The sequence below is a fragment of the Heliangelus exortis genome, chromosome Z (genome assembly GCF_036169615.1).
Source record: "Heliangelus exortis chromosome Z, bHelExo1.hap1, whole genome shotgun sequence".
Classification (NCBI taxonomy): Eukaryota; Metazoa; Chordata; class Aves; order Apodiformes; family Trochilidae; genus Heliangelus; species Heliangelus exortis.
Genome location: NC_092454.1, coordinates 3,548,821 through 3,568,071, shown reverse-complemented (window position 1 = coordinate 3,568,071; position 19,251 = coordinate 3,548,821). Strand labels below are relative to the sequence as shown.

The following is a 19,251-nucleotide window of genomic DNA, read 5'->3' as shown; positions in this document are numbered from 1 at the left end:
CTTAGTGTAAATGGTGCAGATTTCAATGGGCACAAATCAGAGTTCAGTTAGATATATAAACAGCTCTGAAAGGGAAATATTCTGTGTCACTAAAGAAAAAAAAAGCATTGCAACTCATCTCTGAATGTGCTTCAGTGTGCTGAAGCAGAGTGAGAGGTGTAAGAAACCTTCCTCCACTGCACTTGGGGCTCATATGCTCCCTAGCTTGAACATCCCCATCTGCACCAACTTTCTCACACTTCCTAACTTAATACATAAATTATTCAGAGCCAATGAGCTTGCTCTGTATTTTTCTTTATTTGTTGCAGAGCAGTTAAACAATAAAGTCTGTTCTGCCACAACTTGTCTTGGCTGCAGTGGAGTTGCAAATATTAACATTTTCCAAACACCACCACAGAGGTACTCTGCACTTTATCTGTATTTGCTGCCAGTAGGGGCAGAAAAAGCTCCCCATAGTGACCTAAGATCAGGTGGAATGGGACTGACAATTAAAAGAATTAAATAGTTTCATATTGTCTGTCTCTTAAAAAAAAAAAAAAAAATCTCCCCATGCCCCATGAAAGTTTATTCTGATTGTCACAAGCTGGACCAGGTAAGCCTGGCACTGAAAAGTCAGTTCACTTACACTAACAATAAATAAATAAATTTGCTACTGAATGCTGTGCATGAGCTGACAGCAGTGTTCCTGGATGAGTTTTGCATTCAGCCTCCCACCCCAGTGTGGTGGAAAGCTGGGTGAACAAGGAGAAACAAAGCACTAGAGAGGACCAGCACTGTTCAGTCTGTGTTGGACAATGGAGAAGCAGCTCATGCCTGTAGGAACAGCCTCAGTTTTTGGCACATTTCTGGTGCCAAAATGCCACCAAGCAATGCCTTGGTGTCCACCCGTGTGCCCATGATGGAGCCTGTGGAAGGAGACTTGGTCTGGGGAGTGCTTTTAGCCTCTGGCTGAGCTGTAGCTGGTACAAGGTGGCAGGTGGGGATCTGGGGAGTTGTGTGAGCTGGGTTTTTAAGCAGGGTGTCAGGGATGCTGAGCAGCACTTTGCCAGCACCCACCCACCACCCCTGGGCACTAGGAGGGAGGTGTTGCCATCCTCCCGAAGTGACTGCAAAAAGGGGGATTCATTCCAATCCCTCCCAGACCCAAACACTGCTTGTGTAAACCTCCTGGTCTCAATAAATAATAATAATAATAATAATAATAATAATAATAATAATAATAATAATAATAATAATAATACTCTGGTACAGAATTTGGGTCCTGCCTCTTCCCAAACACTCCTCTTGCTCCTGACAAATTCATGAAGATTTATATCTGTTTTTCACAGTTACCTTACAGTTGGCCAGTGTGACAAACACATGATATTTCATCAGATTGACGTGTCCTCCCTTTACCACGCATGACAAAAAGGGCCTGAAATGTCATGTATTTCACTACTAGCACACAATCACAAAAGAAGTAAGAAAAAGACCTCTTCTAACCAGAAGCTAAGTGGCAGTACCGTCTTCAGGCAATGCATGATATTTTAGCTTTCTGCCATACACAGGGAAAGGTAAGCACCTATAAAATGTCATGCATTTGCAGTTGTAAGTGAACTCGTGTAAACATTTAGTTGAAAGATGCATGAGATTCCATCCTTTTGCCATATTCACAAGGCTGCACAATAAATTTGGGGGCAAACTGACTCTCCCAAGGCTTGCTTCACATTTAGGAGACAAGGCTATCAATTAAGCAGATCTGCAGACACTCCTACACTAGGACTAGGGTGTTGGGTTTTGTTTTTTTTTTTCTCTCACTGTTCCTCGACAAAGCTCTGTAAGTGCCAGACTTTGCTTAGAGATACAGAAAATTTGCTGATGTTTGGGAAACCCCCTGTGGAAAGCTGCAGTAGCAGCTCTAGCGGTCACCTCCTACGGGACCATTTTTAAGATCCCTGAACTGCAGAAGGTTGGCTTCCCATGCCTTTCATCCTTGCTTACCAACACCTCAGCCATCTGCTCTCTGCAGCAACAGGGACCAAGCCCAGAATGCTAACCTGGGACTGAACAAGCTCAGATTGCTGCTGCTGAAATAACCCCTGCTTGTCCTTTCTTTCTCAAGGAAATAACCCCTGCTTGTCCTTTCTTTCTCACCAGTCCAGGAGGGAAGAGCATAAAGTGCCAGCAAAGATGACTTGTACAACCAGAAGCTCATTTAAGCCCACAGCTGATTAAGAAACCTATTAAAAGGATCTCTTGACCTCTCCTCTAAAGGACATACAGTACTTTTTAATATTTTTTTTATAGTAATATTTTGATTCCCTCCATAACCACATGCAGAAGGGTTCACTTTTTCACTTTTACACTGAAATGGCTCTTAATGTAAATGCTGACCACAAGGAAACTCCCTGGAAAGCAGATGCTCCTTTGATGCCTTTGCCAAACTCTGTGAGGCAGGTTTGGGTGCTAGAAACTCTTCCCCCAAGCAGACCTGCTGCTGCTGCTGCTCCCAGCTCTGCCACTGACCTGCTGTGGGGCGATGTCATCTTTTACCTCCTTGCCTTGACTTTTTTCTCTGTTAGACCAAGAGAAGTGGATTTCCACTTTGTCAGTTCACTGGGATGTCTGGGTGAAAATCACAGAACAGAGACATGGCATTTTGTACAGATGTATAATGTGCAATCAGCAAGTGTCTCCCTGGTGTCTCTAGGGATTAATAGAACTCCTTTGCCTAGCTCTGATTTCTGAATTTGAAATATGGCAAACAGGGCTGAAATTTCATGTATTTTCTTTACCATTCCCATTACATTTTCTTTACAGACTCTCATGTTTGAGTTGCTTCACTGGGAAGAGAAGCTCTTTTGAGGGTAAAATTTAAAATAGCTGCAGGTACCTCTTGTCGGTGCTGTAGAAATGGAGAAAATGTGAAGTTACCGTGTGACATTAGCACAGGATTAATAATTCTGAAGCACAATTTCAAGAAAACCAAAACATTAAGAACACCGAAAACCAGAGACATACAGCCCCTCCTAGACCCTGTGAAGTAGGAACTTCTGCTTTATCTTGGTGCAATGGTCTGTTTAAGGAGAAAGTAGCACAGGCAGAGCTGGTACTTTCATCAGAACTGAGCAAATGATGGTCTTGATGGTCACTTTTTTTTTTTTTTTTTTTTTTAAATAAATGTCTCGAGAGAGCAAAAGGTCTGGTAGTAGGTTCTCAAATTATAAAATGTGGCTTCCATTAAGTTCAACATAGTGTTGAGAACTGAAAAGTTGCATGCATAGGGCTGCACAGACATCAGCTGGAGGAAAAGAAAGCAATTCTGCCAATAGTGATGGGCAACCACAGTGGTGTGCAACCAAGGATCCAGCAGACAGGATGGAAACAGCCTAAATTAAGAAACAGCTTAAACTCTTCCATTTCTGCTTGCATCCAAAGGCTGGCTGTGGGTGGTTACCCATCAAGAACTTTACTTCAAACCCACTGGGGTGACTCTTCAGATACATTCCAGGATGCACAGCTTTATACCTGACTGAGAATGGAGACCTCATAGGGATTTAGGCACGTGAGCGTGGCCCATCATGCCCACTCCAACAAGCAATGAGTATTCTCAGCTGCTAAACTGGGAGCTCCTAATTTAAGCTTAAAGAAAAGCAAATACCCCCACACCTTGCATGTGTGAGCCTTATATAATTTGGATCTGAACACACATTTCCACCTACAGAAAGGAACACAGGTTTGCAAGGGATTTGGTAAGAAATATGCAACAGCAAAAATTCAGAGATCCCTGGTGACCTTGAAATACCTTTTAGAGTTGTTCCTTCTGTATCCATCATCACAATGCTACATTTCATCACAACACAATAAAAGTTGCTGAGGAGCAGGCCTCAAGGACAGAGATTTCCTTCCAGATACTCACTTGCTTGTGAGATGAGTCTTGGGAGTGATCCCAAACTCTCCAAATAGAGTGACAAAGACATTGGCATCAGTTCCTGCTCCCCGGACATCTCCCGTCACTGTCACCACCTCGTAAACTGTGGAAGGAGAAAAGAAAGATCAGGACAACAAGAGAAATTCCTCATCTTATACAGCAGAGATCCAAGTCATCCCCAAACCTGAGATGAATCCCCAGAGGTGGATTGCTGCACCCACCATTTTAAAAAAAACCCCATGTGTTGGACAGGGACCTGCTAAGGATCAACACAAAGGGTGGAAATCACCATATCCAAGTGAAACTGCTGGGGACATCCTACATGGGCAGAGAGGGGTTGAGTTAGGACAGATTCTGCTCAAAATAAAATGCTTCCCCGTGAAGGCATCACCTCCCCTACCATAGCACATGTGCATGCATTACATAGAACAGATGAATTTATGTCAAGTGCTAGAGTAAAGCTGTTGAGCCATTTTTCTTCTATGCACATGTCAATGCGACGCACGCTTTCCCTGTTTGCTCTGATAACAGATCTGTAAAAACCTGAGAAATCACTGCCACCAGAAAGCTTGCACTACAGTTGTTCTGGAGACTTTACCCAAGACCAAGTGGTAAATCATGATGAGAATAAGGGAGGAAAATGCTTAAATTAGAGCATCAAACCTCTATAAATTTATCTTTCCAAGCGGTAGTTTAAGTGGCAACTTCATTACCACATAATATCTTCTTGGAAGAATCACAAGTTAAAAAGAGCCTTTTATTCAAGTGGAGATGGACAAGATCCAATGGCTGTGCAGTAGAGCTAGATAAGTTCAAATTACAGTCAGACACACATTTCTTAAGCAGGATGATGAGTGAAGTCTGAACAAGGCTTTAGGCTTGAAAACAGGTTGTCTTTCTGAAGGACATGTCTTGGTTGGCTCAGGAGAGAAGGAATCAGAGGAAATCAAAAAACTTTGCCCATGACCAGACCAGACTTGATGTCCCTTTTTGGCTTTTGAGCATATTATGGTCATGAGCTAATAATGGTATTTCAGATATAAGATGGAAGAAAGACTGAAGTTCTGTCATTTCACCCTGAGCAGTTTGACTGTGAAGTATGTGATATTTCATACTAATGCTGTAAAAACCTCCTTCTTAAAGGGTGCATCAGTACTGTTATGTATTTTATTAATGCCAACTTCTGCCTTGCTACATCACGCAGATATTCAAAGGAGACAAAAAAAAGATTGGGATTCTCTGCTCTGAGCATCAAATGATTTTTGCCACTAGCACTCTTCCCTCAAAGCATCACAAAGAAGAAATTAAATCACCATTTTAACTGAGAAGCATGGAGATGGAGCACCAGAGCACAAACCCAGGCTTCTCATGTAAGACTGATTTGAAACTGCTCCTCACTTCCAGCAGCTCTGTTGCACTGAGACAGAAGAAAAAACCCACAATATTTTCCTAATCTCACCTTCCCATGCATGGAAATAGGACAGGAAGGGGACATTATTATAATAAATGCAGTAAGTTATGATCTATGCTCTGGCAAATTTTAGGAATCCCTCGGTCTGGCATATTTCTTTTATGGGCTCAAAGGAAGAGGAAATTTCTTTGCAAAAAAAAAAAAAAAAAAAAAAATCCATAGCTTGCATATGAGTAATATGCACGAAAAATGTTTTCATTTCACCTTCCTCCTGTTAGCACTCACACATGCCAACAGGAGATGTTTGTTTGGCATAGCAGGGAGAGACAAACAACGTCCTCACATTCACAATTAAGAGGAGAGGGACCATAATCCACCCTGCCCCAGTGATTCACTGCTGATGGCTTCGTGGTTTCCAGCACTGTAGCAGCTCTGCTCCAGAAACAAGGAACTGACATCATTAAGTTATAATCCTGCTGGACTCACGGGTAACAGCCTCTTATGTCTGGCCATCTCAGAGCTCGCTGCAAATTATCTGTACTGTGGAACTACTTATCACTGTCAGAGCATCCGACAGGCACTGACAGAGTGTCAGTGGCAGCTGAGCATCCCTCTGCAAGCTGTCATTTGGGAACAGGGCCTTTAACACACCATCCCCCTCTCCCCACAACAGGCTCAGCAAAATTTGTCCCTCTTCTTGTTTTCGGGGGCTGAGGTCAGGTTGTGCCCAGCGCCATGCTGGTGGACACACATTTTTTCCCTGTGAAAAGGGAGGGAAAAAAAGACATCACAACAGTCTCTGATTTCCCTTCAAAAGCTCAGGCAGGCTTTCTAGAGGATTTCTATTTTACTGGTAGGGAAGTGCTAGGACTTACGTGTGAGAGGCAGAGTCTGTCATGTTGCATCTGCCCACATTACATCAAGTGAAACCCAACCCTGAACCGGTCTGCTGCACCTCTACGGGTGTTGTCATCACCTCATCTATACATCTCACCTTAATTCCCTATGGAAGGTGTAACTCAGACTGATCTACTTCTGCTTTACAACTCCTGACAAATCAGATGATGGGGTACAAGGAAATTACTTGTCTAAGACAACACCATCAACAAGCCACTGTATTCTCACCTTAAAAATCAAAACCCTCCACTGATTCCCACAGTGGGAGTTGCAGGAAAACACAAGCCATGGCTACATGCACACTTGTACTTCAGGTTCACTACCCCAAATTCAGCCTCCACAGGCCACAGCAAGCAGGCAGCACAGGGATGATGAATTTTTACTGGGACAGATGTGCTGAGCCCTGCTCAAGCAGCACATATCATTACTGAGCATATGCGGTGGTTAGCACCACTTTAATTAACTTTTCACTGAGACACTAAAGGAAGGGTTGGGTTGGTGACACCAGCATGTCACCACATTTTACAAGTGCACTCCTGGAAGGGGAGAGGAACCCTGCCATCTTTTCTCCAGCTGTGCAGCCAGCTGTGCAAGTATATGACATCAGAGCTTTCCAGTGATGCCATGGACGCAGGGCTCATGACTTGTTTTTCAGGAAAAAAAAAGTTTAATGCTAATATTGGTGTTGATTCTTTATGGAAAAGTGTACCACAGTATCTGTGATGTGAGACAAAAAGAACTGTAGGCTAATAGGACTTCTTAGCCAAACCGGGACTTTGCTCCTGAACAACTAGACATTCTGGCTTTGAGGTGACATGCCCAGCCTTAGCAAATCCCAAGTGTGAACATTGTGTACTTTATGATACTTCATGATACCTTTATGATACTTCATGATTTGGGACAATAAAGGCAAATTAACTGAAAACTTGAAAATGGATTTCTGTGTAATTCACACTTCTAACAAAGGGTAGAATCAGGTCTAGGAAGATCAATTTTCGCTACTTCAATTTCCCAAATGTGAAGAGGTGATTAAGAAAATCCAGAAATTTAATATATCAAGTATCATACATTTTTTGCCACACAATCTAGATCTTCCCTGTCTTAATTAGCAGAACTTGATCCTTCTTAAGAGCTTTGAAATAACTTTTGTCTACAATAATTACCTGTGTTCCTCAGGTCCTACACTTTGAAAAGTACTTTGTCAGAGATCTCTTAAACTCTGTGTGGATTTGTATTCACTGTACTTCTGTTTCCCTCTTGGTCAAACATAAGATGCAAATCATGACATTTCCATATCCTGGTGTCAAGCACTGGTATTGGTCATCTGCCTCCCTTCAAATATGGACCAGATGCTCCAAGTGTCCTTGCCTCTCTGCCAAAGCTGCTGCTTGGTCACTAACCCAGTGTTAAGATTCTCCTCTCCACCTGTGCTACTCCTGGACACTCCTCCTACAATTGTTGGCTGAGTTAATCACTCAAGATGGGTAGAGGAGCCCCAGAGAGAGGTCACAGAAGCAAAAGTGAGAGTACTGGATCCCAGTTTGAATCTCATCCTGCTGTACAGGATGCTGCTCACAGGATGACACCTACATTTAGGTGCTTTTAATTGGCAAAAAGAATCTCACCCCCAGTGTGAAGTTAAGTCTACTCTGAACACCCAGAACATGGCCAAGTTACAGTAAACTACAAGGTTAGTATGGGAGTGCTTGACTTTCAGGCCAGTCCCCAAATCTTTCTTTTCTCCCACTAGGCTAGGCAGAGTCAGTAAAAAGCTTTTAATTCAGCCACTGATACAGATTCATTTGTCCCAAATATCATCTCAATCAGGGGTCATTCAGTGTAATTTTCTCATCTGGTAGGTATCAAAGCCCCAGCTGGCTCCACTGTTCAGCTCCCCAGCATCAGGACTGCAGAAACCAGTGAAAGTTTCAGCAGGCTGAACAGAGCTGATTTGCTGTGGACTGCAGATCTATCAGTGCTTTTCGTGGGCATCCACAAGCTCAATAAAGGAAATAATGGACAGTAGGTTTTTTTTTTCCTGAAAGTAAGCATTCAAAAATGGTTGTTTCAAATGAAAGAGGAAGGCAGCATAAAAGCTGTGTCAAGTCACACTGCAGAGTTGGCTGGAAGAACTTAAAACCATTTCCCTGTCTTGAAGAAAAAGCTGGTACTATAAACCTGTCCATTCAATGGCCAGAGCAGAGAAACACTAACTTCAAAATGGTTGCTAAAAGTATTGTAAAACTGAGAAGACTGACAAGTGGAGACTGAGATCCTTTAGCTAGGAGCAAGAAAAGTTCCCTTAGCTGCACAAGGAGAGAATATTTCAAGGCAGAGGATTGCTCTGGCAGATAAATTCAGGTTTTTCTGACTCTAACAACATCAGACTGGAGATCCCTTCCGTTCACGTTCTCATTCTGTGAGTATGGAGAACTGAGCTGGAGCTCACGGCAGTGCCTGACCCTTGTCTTGCAAAGAGTAGGAAAAAAAATAAGGGTTATTCCACAAGAATGAATCAGCAGGTGGTGTAAGACACCAAGGGCTGTGATGAGCCATCAAAGAGTTTGGGTAGGGAGGAGGGAAGAAAGAAACAAGAGCTGAGACATGCTGTGAGCATGGGAAACAGAGGGGGTGAAAGCTCCAAGGTGGCTGCAGAAATGGAAAATCCTGGCTGGCACAGAAGCACCAGTGCCCTGGAGGCAGCCTCCAGTATCTCTGCTTTTTTACCCCCTCCTGAGCTGAAGTATCACACAGCATCATACCCATGGCAAACCTCATCTCCCTCACCCCTGCCTGATTCCTCAAAGATCCACAAGCCCATGCCCTCAGGCTGCAGGCACAAGGTCAGCAAAGAGCTAAACCTTCCTCCTACACCAAGGAGTAGAAGAAACCAGACAGATGCCATCCTTGTCTGGAACATGAACCCAAACCAACACAAACTGCTCTGAAGCTACAGCTCAGAGCTCCCTTCTCGTGGGTTCATTTAGCAGGATGCATTTAACTCCCTCTTGGTTGTTTGCAATTCACCATCTTCCCATCTGGAAATTCACTGGTTATTCTCAATGTTCACACAATGTTGATTCATGCCAACACCAATCTCTCTGGCTTCTACTGAATCATTTCTGCCTCTGCTTGTCTTGGAACACCTGAAGAATACCTTGAGATTTATTCAAAATATTCAGAAGTTTTCAAGGGTCTCTGCTGAGCGTAACAGGTGATCTTTGATAAAAATGATGTTCTATGCACATGAAAACACCAGTTAAACACTTACTGTGGTTATCAGAACAGTTTTATCAGAACCATCCCTTATACACCGTGAAGTTGGGCCTTTGAAATCTGCCCTTGTTTGTTTCTATCAAGCCACAATTTGGGCAGTAATCCCTTGTCATACACAAAATGAGTCAAATTCTTTCCTCATTTGCTGTAGGGCAAATCCCAGCTAAGTCCATTGACTTGAGCACAATGGCTTTGGATTCCTATTGGTACAACTGTGAGCAGATTTGGACCTCACACACTATGAGAGATTGCTTGCTCTTTATATGCTTTAGGGAAAGCAGCTTTTGAGTCCAGTATGGATGCCAAATCAATTATTCATTTCAAAACAGAAGGATTTTTTTTCCATTAATATTTGGACCGGTTGCCCACTGTTATACATTTTGCTATTCATAGATTATATTAAAAAAATTGCAGAATTAATAGTATCATTTTGAAACACTTCACAGGCATGAATCATGGAAGCTTGCTGCAAACTTACGTCTTTGGGCACACACAAATAGCATTACCTTGATCTCTGAAACACCACTTATCCATTTAAAAATAATCCAGAACTGAATACTGTCCCGCCTGTTCCCACAGGCAGAGTGGTTGTAGTTTGGAGTTTGTTTTACTTCATCAGCTATTGCAAAATCAAGATTTCGTTCTCATGCACCGTAGGAAGCCAAACTCAATTCATCTGGTGCTCCAGCTATCACTTAAAACTGCTTTTGCCTTAGCATGACCAGAAAAAAAAAAAAAAAATCTCAATCCTTTGTTGGAATGGCAAAGTAGAATTAGCTTAGCAATCAACATCTTCGGTATTCAAGTTTAAATTGCGCTGGAGGAAAACACTGTGCCTCAGGGAAGAGAAACATTTCCAAGAAAAAAACCTGTTCCATTTCTCTTATTATCTTTTGGAGAGAGTGAGGGCCTGCCAGGACACTGGGTGTCTCTGAATCACAGCTGAGGACAGCAATGTCAGACACTGCTGTCCAAGGGGAAGTGTAAAATGCAGCCTGGGTAAAATCTGCAGTGGATTTCACCTGAGCTATTGAACAAGCAAAGCCTGCAGTGTATCTGCAGAATGCAGCTGGAATTAATTCCCTGCTCTCTGTCACATCACCCTTAGACCAGATTCAAACCACAGCCCCACGTTCTTCTAGGCAGCAGGACAACCAAGACCAAGGAGAGATGCTGTCCTTGCTGCCAGCTCTCATCCCCAGTACCCAGGAAAAGGGATTTCACCACGACCTTTTTTTGCTGTCCCTCCAGCACCCTTGCTCTGGAGGCACTGCAGGTGTTGGATCCTGGATGTCCCCCAGCAGGAGCAGGACATTTCTCCTGGTTTGTTTCTAGGGAATGGCTTGTGTTGCTTTTCCAGAGAGAAACATGTTGACAATGACACAGGTGTCAGAAACCCTTGGTCTGGGGCAGGGAACACAGCAGGATCCTGTTTGGGATCAACAGCTGGCAGAGCCATGACAGGAAAGGACCAAGTGATGCTGTGAGCAGGGAAAGTCATCCCATAGCAGGGACACCACCTGTAAGCTAAGGGGTGACACTGTGCCTTTGGCAGTTCTCAGCTCAGAAACCAGCACCTTCTGCTCCTGAGACTCTATTTCCAGCTGTGTCTCAGGCTGATGGATGCCATAAGCAGGGTCTGATACCTGTCAGAAGCTTCTTACAGATATAAGACAGGTATGTTACTTGTATTTATATGCACATTGTTAGATGTCAGTGTGAATCAATCATAACTCTTTAACTTAATAGTTCATGACAGACAGCTAACACTGTCCAGCTAGTACCTTAGAAAATATTTATTAAAGAAAAAAAAAAAAAACAACCATAAACCACCAAAATAAACACGGGTGGTTACAACCTCTGATGTTTCCACCTCCTGCTTCTTCATTCTTTGCAAGTATCTCCTGATGAACACTTGCAGCTCATAGAGCAAGTCTGATAGAGATACTTCTGTGATACAGACATCTGTAAAATGGAGGACACCAAACTGATGTGGGAAAATACAGGGGATCTGAACAGGGGGTGAAATGCTGAGAAGATGAAGAGTTTCCAACAGCCACATCCAGTTACAGTAACAGTGAGCAACCACTGTGTGAGCTGAGTCCAGTGAGTGCATATAGATGCATACAAATCCCTCAACAAAAGCCACAATTATTATTTTCAGGATGTTTTCAAGTGTTTCCACTCAGGCATTTGTGACATGGTGTTGCTCAGCAGTGTCCAGCAAGGAATTAAATAACAAAGGGAGCAGAAAAACTTCCCTGATGATGCTTAAGGAAACATCTGCACCAGCAAGGCACTGAGAATAAACTAATATTTGTTAAGCAGCAATAATCAGCCAAACAGAGGCCTTACCCTGACAAAAAGTATACTGTGAATCTGGAAGTGACATTCTGGTCACATCCTCAACAGCTGACACAGAAACCCCCAGTAAAGCATCCTGGCAGTAGTCAGATGTTCCCAGCACCAACCCCAGCACCAGGCTCTGCTTTCCTGGGGCTCAGATGGATAAACCTGAGGCTGTGCAGGGGACTGACTGAGCTGGAATAAAAATCTGCCTTGCCCTGGTTCCCTGTGTGTGCTGAGCCCCTTATAACTCACTACAATTTTCTGCCCCAGATTTCCATCCAGATGGTGGCAATTCTTTTGTTCTTGTGGCACAGTCTTCAGATACTTGTCCAAATACCCAGGGAAAGGATGACAAACAGCTTCATGGAGAGTCTGCAAGTCATGTATTTGCTACAGTAAAAATGGTAATGAAACTCATCATCTTTAAAATACCAGGGAATGAAAAACTACACAGGGAAATCTTGGATTTTCTAAAAAACACAGGGACCTCTCCTAGTTTCTTACGGGTAAACAAACAAGCAGAAGAAACAAAAATAAATTAAAAAAAATATCTTCAATTATTCCAATGTGATCAAGTTCCAAGGGTCACATTTCATGAGGAAGAAACCTTGCACTACACCTCAAATGGTACAGAACTTTAAATCCAGTCTGATCTGACACACGGGTTGATGGCAACACATCTCTAATTGAATATATTAATATCAAATATATTAATATATGCATTTAACATCTGCTTCCTGAGGAAACCTTGCTCAGTTTCTCTTCAGAAACTCTTAGAGATTTTTCTGTTGAAGTCCTGAGCCGAAGCATTCAGTCTAAAAAGCAGTTGCAGACAATCAAGAAGATAACACTTTTTTTTTTTTTTTTTTTTTTTTTTTTTTTTCCCTGTCAGGTCTAAGTATTCTGGGGGGAAGGAGAGAAGTAAGGCTGGAAAACTGCATCCCTTGGGGGTGTGGGTGGGTAGGCATCAGCCAGCACACCAGCTGCACCCTGCACCCTGTTTTGGGTGCTGCCAGCCAGGCTGAGGGTAATGGATGGGTTGGTTCTGTACCTGCTGGGTCCTGCAGGAGGGACCCCATTTCCACCTGACACCTCCAGGTGACTTGAAGTCTCCAGTTAGACTACCCAGGTACCTAGTGGGGGTGTTTAATAGCCAGGCACAGAGATTTTCTGGAGCTTACATTAAAATACTAGCAAGTGCTCCTGCAGCCTAATCATCTCCATAAGATTGTAATTTAGTGTTGGTTTGTTTTGCCATACAAGCTCATGGGTACACACGTCCAACAAGTTCCAAAAGTGATCTAAACTTTTTAAAATTTGTATTTCTTGTGGCTTTTTGCAACTCTGGCAAAGGCTGAGCTGCCTGCAGGTGTGATCCACCTCATCTCCAAGGGCAGGTGCAGCATCAGCTCCCCTTGGTAGCATCTTTGCATCTCCCATGGGACCACAAGATATCAAACTCCCACTAGTACAGAACACTTCCCTGAATGTTTTATGCCTAAGCCCAAAGATCATTTTAGCAGTAAGGAGGGAAAAAAACAAACCCACCCAAACCAACCCAAAACTGTCTTCCAAAGAGAAGTCCTTGTTCCTTGCTGTCTGCAGTATTAATCAAAGCCTTGGTTTGGGAAGATCAGTGGGTGCAGGGAGCAGATGAGGTGATTTTGCAGTGGGTGATCATCCATCATAAATGGATGAGATACAGCTCTCCAGCTCTGTATATAGCACAAGGAAAGAGCTGGCAACCACACAGCACTTGGTCTCTTCCTCCATTCTGCTTCTCCATTACTTTAAACAGAATTTAGCAATCAGCTCGGTGTCTCCTGAATGCTTTTTTTGCTGTGTAACCCTTTGCTGCAGTTTCTAAATGTCATAAATGTAACACAGTAATACTGATGGTGCACATCAAAAGAAATGGTGAGTGGCTTGTATCTCTCTTTACAAATCACCCGTGCCACTTCCCCCCTCCCCCCATCACTGTCTGAGACAGTGCTAATAAAAACATGCAGTTCTGAATTGACTATCCTCCTTTTGTAATTATTATCTGCACTGCCACGATCAGGCAAGCCCAGCTTCTCCCTTTGTGCAATATGGACAAACCAGCAGTGTTTCACACACAAAGTGCTCAGCATTTGTCCCTGTAAGAGATGACTGCAGCCTGGAAGTACTGCATCTCCCGGGAGCTATTCCAAGCTTCACTCCTGTGTATGGGAATGTGCATTTCCCATGGACCTCTGTGGTGTCCTGATCATCATGACTCACCTAAACTTCCCTATCCATTTTTTGTTTGGGCTGGAAGGGACCTTCAAGCTCATCCATTCCCAACCCCTTTCCATGGGCAGGGACACCTCCCACCAGCCCAGGTTGCTCCAAGCCCCATCCAACCTGACCTGAGACACTGCCAGGGATGGGGCAGCCACAGCTTCTCTGGGAAACCTGGCACAGGGGCTCAGCACCTCATTGTAAAAGATTTCTTCTTTATGTCCAGTCTCAGTCTACTGTATTTCAGCTTAAAACCTTTGCCTGTTGTCATATCACTACAGACCTTGGTGAGAAGTCTCTCTCCATCTTTCTCTATGTATTAAATGGCTGCAATGAGGTCTCTCCAGCACATTCTGCAGCTGTCCTGCAGAAGTAACTCTGCAATTGCTTATTAATAAATAACTAATGTCATTAGCAGCAGGATCACAGGAATGGACAACACCTGAAAATTAGTTAAAACTGCCTTCTATCTCCACTATGATTTTCTCAGATACACTATCACCCAGTCACTCAATATCTTTTGTTTTCCTCTCCCCAGGAGCTGGACTTGCCTTGTTCTTCAGTCACCAATCGAGTGTGATGGGGTGATCCCTTCTCTTGTTTGCTAAGACAGTAGATAAAGAGGACATCAGATGACACAGGCACCATCGACTGCCTGCTTATAAAACATTTACAACCTCTCTCTTTTCTTTTTACAGCAGAAGGAATTGTGGACTGAAATATATCTCTACCAAACACTCACCAGGACCAAAGGCAGCTGATATCCCCAGAGCTTCTGGGAGGCTTTTTGCAGAGGTCACACATTGCTCTAAACCTGACCAGCATCAGATCCTTCAGTCAGTGGTGCTTTGCAAGAAAAACAGTGGCCTCCAATTAAGTCACACCAAAAAATATGCTGTTTTGGATCAAACTATAAAGAGCACAGTGGACAGCAGAGGGAATAGCTAGAACTCAAGTGAGAGGATGGGGCAGATGTAGATTGCTCTTGTGCCTTTTGGTGACAAATGGCCCAGTGCTTTTTACTGATGGAAAACCTCCATGCTTCAATGGTTTCTTACATCCTTTCTGACATCCTCCTCCTTTCCCTTGCCCACCACTTCCTTTCTCACACACACGTGCACTCACTTCCAAAATTTCTGGTGGTGAGGTCATCAAATACAGAGCCACAGACCAGATCAGGGAGCAGAGTCCATGATCTGAGGGAGGAACCAATGGTTCACACCTGGGGAGGTTCACCACCTAACAAACCTCCTGAAGGTCCCAGGGCTCTCAAGATGGTAAATGTTGCAGGATTTGGACCAAGTTTTAGATTTCTGGTGGGGACTATGGGACACAAGTCCCTGCTCAATTCCTTTTGCAGTGTTTCAACCCCAAGCTATTACCTTGGGCAGAGAATGGATTGAAGGAGCTCAGAGGAGAAGGACTTTGTGGGGCTGGGAGATGAGAAGCTGAATATGAACCAGTAGCATGTGCTGAAAACCCAGAAACCATCCCTGTCCTGGGCTGCATCCCCAGCAGGGTCAGGGAGGGATTGTCCCCCTCTGGTCCACTCTGGGAGACCCCCCTGGGGTGCTGGGTCCAGTTCTGGGGTCCCCAAGCCCAGAAGGAGATGGAGCTGTTGGAGTGAGTCCAGAGGAGGCCCTGGAGATGCTGGGAGGGCTGGAGCAGCTCTGGAGCCAGGCTGAGAGAGTTGGGGTTGTTCAGCCTGGAGAAGAGAAGGCTGCAGGGAGACCTTAGAGCACCTTCCAGTGCCTGAAGGGGCTCCAGGAAAGCTGGGGAGGGACTGGGGACAAGGGCAGGGAGGGATGGGATGAGGGGGAACAGTTTTAAACTGGAAGAGGGAGATTTAGGTTGGACATTAGGAAGAAATTCTTTAATTTGAGGGTGCTGAGCCCCTGTGCCAGGTTTCCCAGAGAAGCTGTGGCTGCCCCATCCCTGGCAGTGTCTCAGGTCAGGTTGGATGGGGCTTGGAGCAACCTGGGCTGGTAGGAGGTGTCCCTCTAGCAGGATGCTCTGCCTCAGTGTGGGAAAAGAGACCCAAAATTCACTCTGCTCTCTGGTGAAAAACAACTCCCAGATAAGCCAGAAGGTCACGTTGTGCCTCGCTGCTTGAAAACAGTGTGGAGCAGCTGGACACAGACAGGGAGAAAAATAGAAACCTGATAAAGAAGGAGGCAGTGTTTTTTTAGGTAACATTTTGCTAAGCCAGAAAGATCCCCGAGAGAGGAGAGGAGGTCTGGCTTAGCAATGGATGGGAGGTAACATCAATCCCTGTTCAATAACTAAGCCAGCTCTGAACTCTTGCTGAGGTTATCACTCTAGGTCTGATAATGCCAAGCAATAAGCAGGTGCCCCAGCACTTTCACGGGGGAGTAGAGGTCCTGATTTATGTCCTTCAGCACAATCACAGTAATATCAGTTTTAATAAGATCCTGCTTGTTTTGTACAAACTGTCCAATCTGTCACTCTTGAAAGAGTACAGGAAAATTCCTGACTATGGCTGGAGTGGGTTGGAATTAGATGGTCTTCAAGGTCTCTTTCAACCTAAACCATTCTATGAGCTTTCAATTTGTGGGAACTTTATTTGAAAAATTCAAGTTATTATTATTCTTTTAGCAGAAAAACAAAAAACAAAAAACAAACCACTTTGTATGAGACGAGACAACTTCTCTCCCACTGAAGAGCCATCCCAACAGAAGCAGCATTATGTGCTTGACCTAAATAGAGTGTATATGGGAGAGGCTCAGTGTTCCTGCATCAGTCACTTCTCTATTCCCAGTGCTGCCATCTGGCACTGCCACAGAAGTCATCAGTTGTACTTAACCCACAGCCACACCACAAGCATGACATGCTTTACAAGAACTCTTAGGCACGCTCCATTCTCCAGTTTACCACAGGCACAAAAAATTATTACTCCAATTAACTGGCAGGGAAACCACACCACCAAGAGCTTGTCTTGTCCCAGTCACCCCAGGATCCAGTGGCCAGCGTCACCTCCTGGCTGCCCATTACCTCCTTGCTGCCCACCTCCCTGGTAAGGAGATAACCTTGATGTCCCTGGGAGCATTTTCCTACCTGTTGAGAGCTTTTTCTTTGGATCATGGAGCTACACCATAGAATCACAGAATCAGAGAATGTCAGGGGTTGGAAGGGACTTCTGAAGATCATTGAGTCCAACCTCCCTGCCACCCCAGGACCAAACTCAGGGCAGGTAACTCAGAAATGCATCCATATGGATCTTGAAAGTCTCCAAGGAGACTCCAAAACGTCTCTGGGGAGCCTGTTCCAGGGCTCTGTAACCCTTATAGTACAGAAATTCTTCCTCCTGTCGAGGTGGAACTTCCTGTGCTCTATCCTGAATCCATTTCCCCTCATCCTATCACATGGCACAAGTCAGAAGTTGTCCTCAGGAACCTGGGGGTCCCTTCCTCTTGACCCCCAGGTCTCATGTATTTATACACATTAATTAGATCCCCCCTCCCCTCTCCAGACCAAAAAGCCCCGGGTTTCTCAGCCTTTCTCCATCAGACAGATATTCCAGACCCTTCATCATCCTCCTAGCCCTCCGTTGGACTCTCTTCTGTAAATCCCTGTCCCTCTTGAACTGGGGAGCCCAGAACTGGATGAGATTCTCTAGGGGAGGTCTCACCTTTGCTGTTTGCCTGGCATTTTGCTTACATCCCTGCCACAGTATTGCAGGTTTGCTGGGGTGGGTGGGGGGATTGCTAGCTGCCACCCAGCAGATAAAATGCTAAAGCACATTCTTTTTCCACTTGCTGCCTAGACATTGCCAGGCTGGTGGCTGTAATCCTTCTCCAGACCAGTGTCTTCTAAGGAATCTGACTGCAACAAGCAAAACCTTTAATCTTTGTGCAGCTCACTGTGCACTCAGCTGTGCATGTAGGACCAGCAGGTTATTTCTTGCACCAACATTAAGGTTTAGGGATGACTAGCAGTATTTATACTGAAAGAGGGTAGATTTAGGTTAGACACTAGGAAAAAAATTCTTCACCATGAGGGTAGTAAGATATTGAAATAGGTTTCCTAGGGAGGTTGTGGCTGCCCCATCCCTGGCAGTGTCTCAGGTCAGGTTGGATGGGGCTCGGAGCAGCCTGGGCTGATGGGAGGTGTCCCTGCCCGTGGAAAGGGATTGGGAATGGATGAGCTTGAAGGTTCCTTCCAACCCAGCTATATTTAGAATTCTATGATTTCTCTTGCCCATTTGCTGAATTACAACAGTCAGAGAGATGCTGTTCTGAGCCTCCTCCTTCTGCACCAATGCTCAGCACCCCACTGAGAGCATCCAACGTATCTCCTGCTGCATCAGCCCGAGCTGCACCCTGCATCTTCCCACCTCCCCTACTTACACCAGGGGAGCCTGCTGCTTGCAGCTTCTGAAGGGCACCACAAAGCAAACACTAATTAGGAGCATGTAATTACAGCAGTACTGTGCACATGGCAAAGCGACTCCGTAAAGTGAAAAGCCAACACAATCTGTCAGTGCCACCCCACACAGTAAAAACACTTATTAAATTAGAAATATTGCCCAAGGAGGAATGACTAGTGCCTGCCCCCCACAGGAAGGGTCCCCCCAGGGTGGACATCCATGGGCCCAGCAGCAGAACTGCCTGCTCAAGAGGGGAGATGAGAAAGGATGGAGCTGACCTTTCTTGTGGTTGTACTCATCTTCTGCTGCATTGGAGGAGTCCGAATGATAGTCCCGAAGCTCCTGCTCATACAGCTCCAAAAAATTATCCTTCATATTTTCCTTCTTTGACTTGTCACCCTTCTTCTTCTTCTTCTTATCTTTTTTGCCTTTTTTCTTCTTTTTTTTCCGGCGCTCATAGTCATCCTCATCCTCACTGCTATAGTCTCTTCGCTTGGATTTTTTCTTTTTCTTTTTCTTCACTTCCCCACCCTGCTCTGATCCCTCAGATTTTGATTTCTTTTTGCTTTTTTTCTCCTGGCTTTCATCTTCCCTGTCTTCCTCAACTACCTCCTCAACTACTTCTTCCACCACTTCCTCTTCCTCCTCATCCTCCTCCTTCTCCTCCTCCTCCTCCTCATCCTCTTCTACTTTGTTCTTTTTGGTATTTTCTTTCATGTCATTGTTTTTCAGCCCTACACTTTTAATAGCTCAATATGG

General features: G+C 44.5%; 1 protein-coding gene across 1 annotated transcript in view; it reads right to left on the bottom strand.

The window, feature by feature from the left end:
• LOXHD1 (lipoxygenase homology PLAT domains 1) overlaps positions 1 to 18,867 on the bottom strand; it is a 158,009-nt gene extending 139,142 nt beyond the window's left edge. Inside the window, exons 1-2 of the mRNA XM_071730802.1 lie at positions 18,771 to 18,867; positions 3,899 to 4,013 (exon numbers count right to left, since the gene is read on the bottom strand). Of these exons, the coding sequence (XP_071586903.1) occupies positions 3,899 to 4,013; positions 18,771 to 18,867 (212 nt within the window). The remainder of the gene's footprint in view (positions 1 to 3,898; positions 4,014 to 18,770) is intronic.
• Between the last annotated feature and the right edge of the window lie 384 nt (positions 18,868 to 19,251).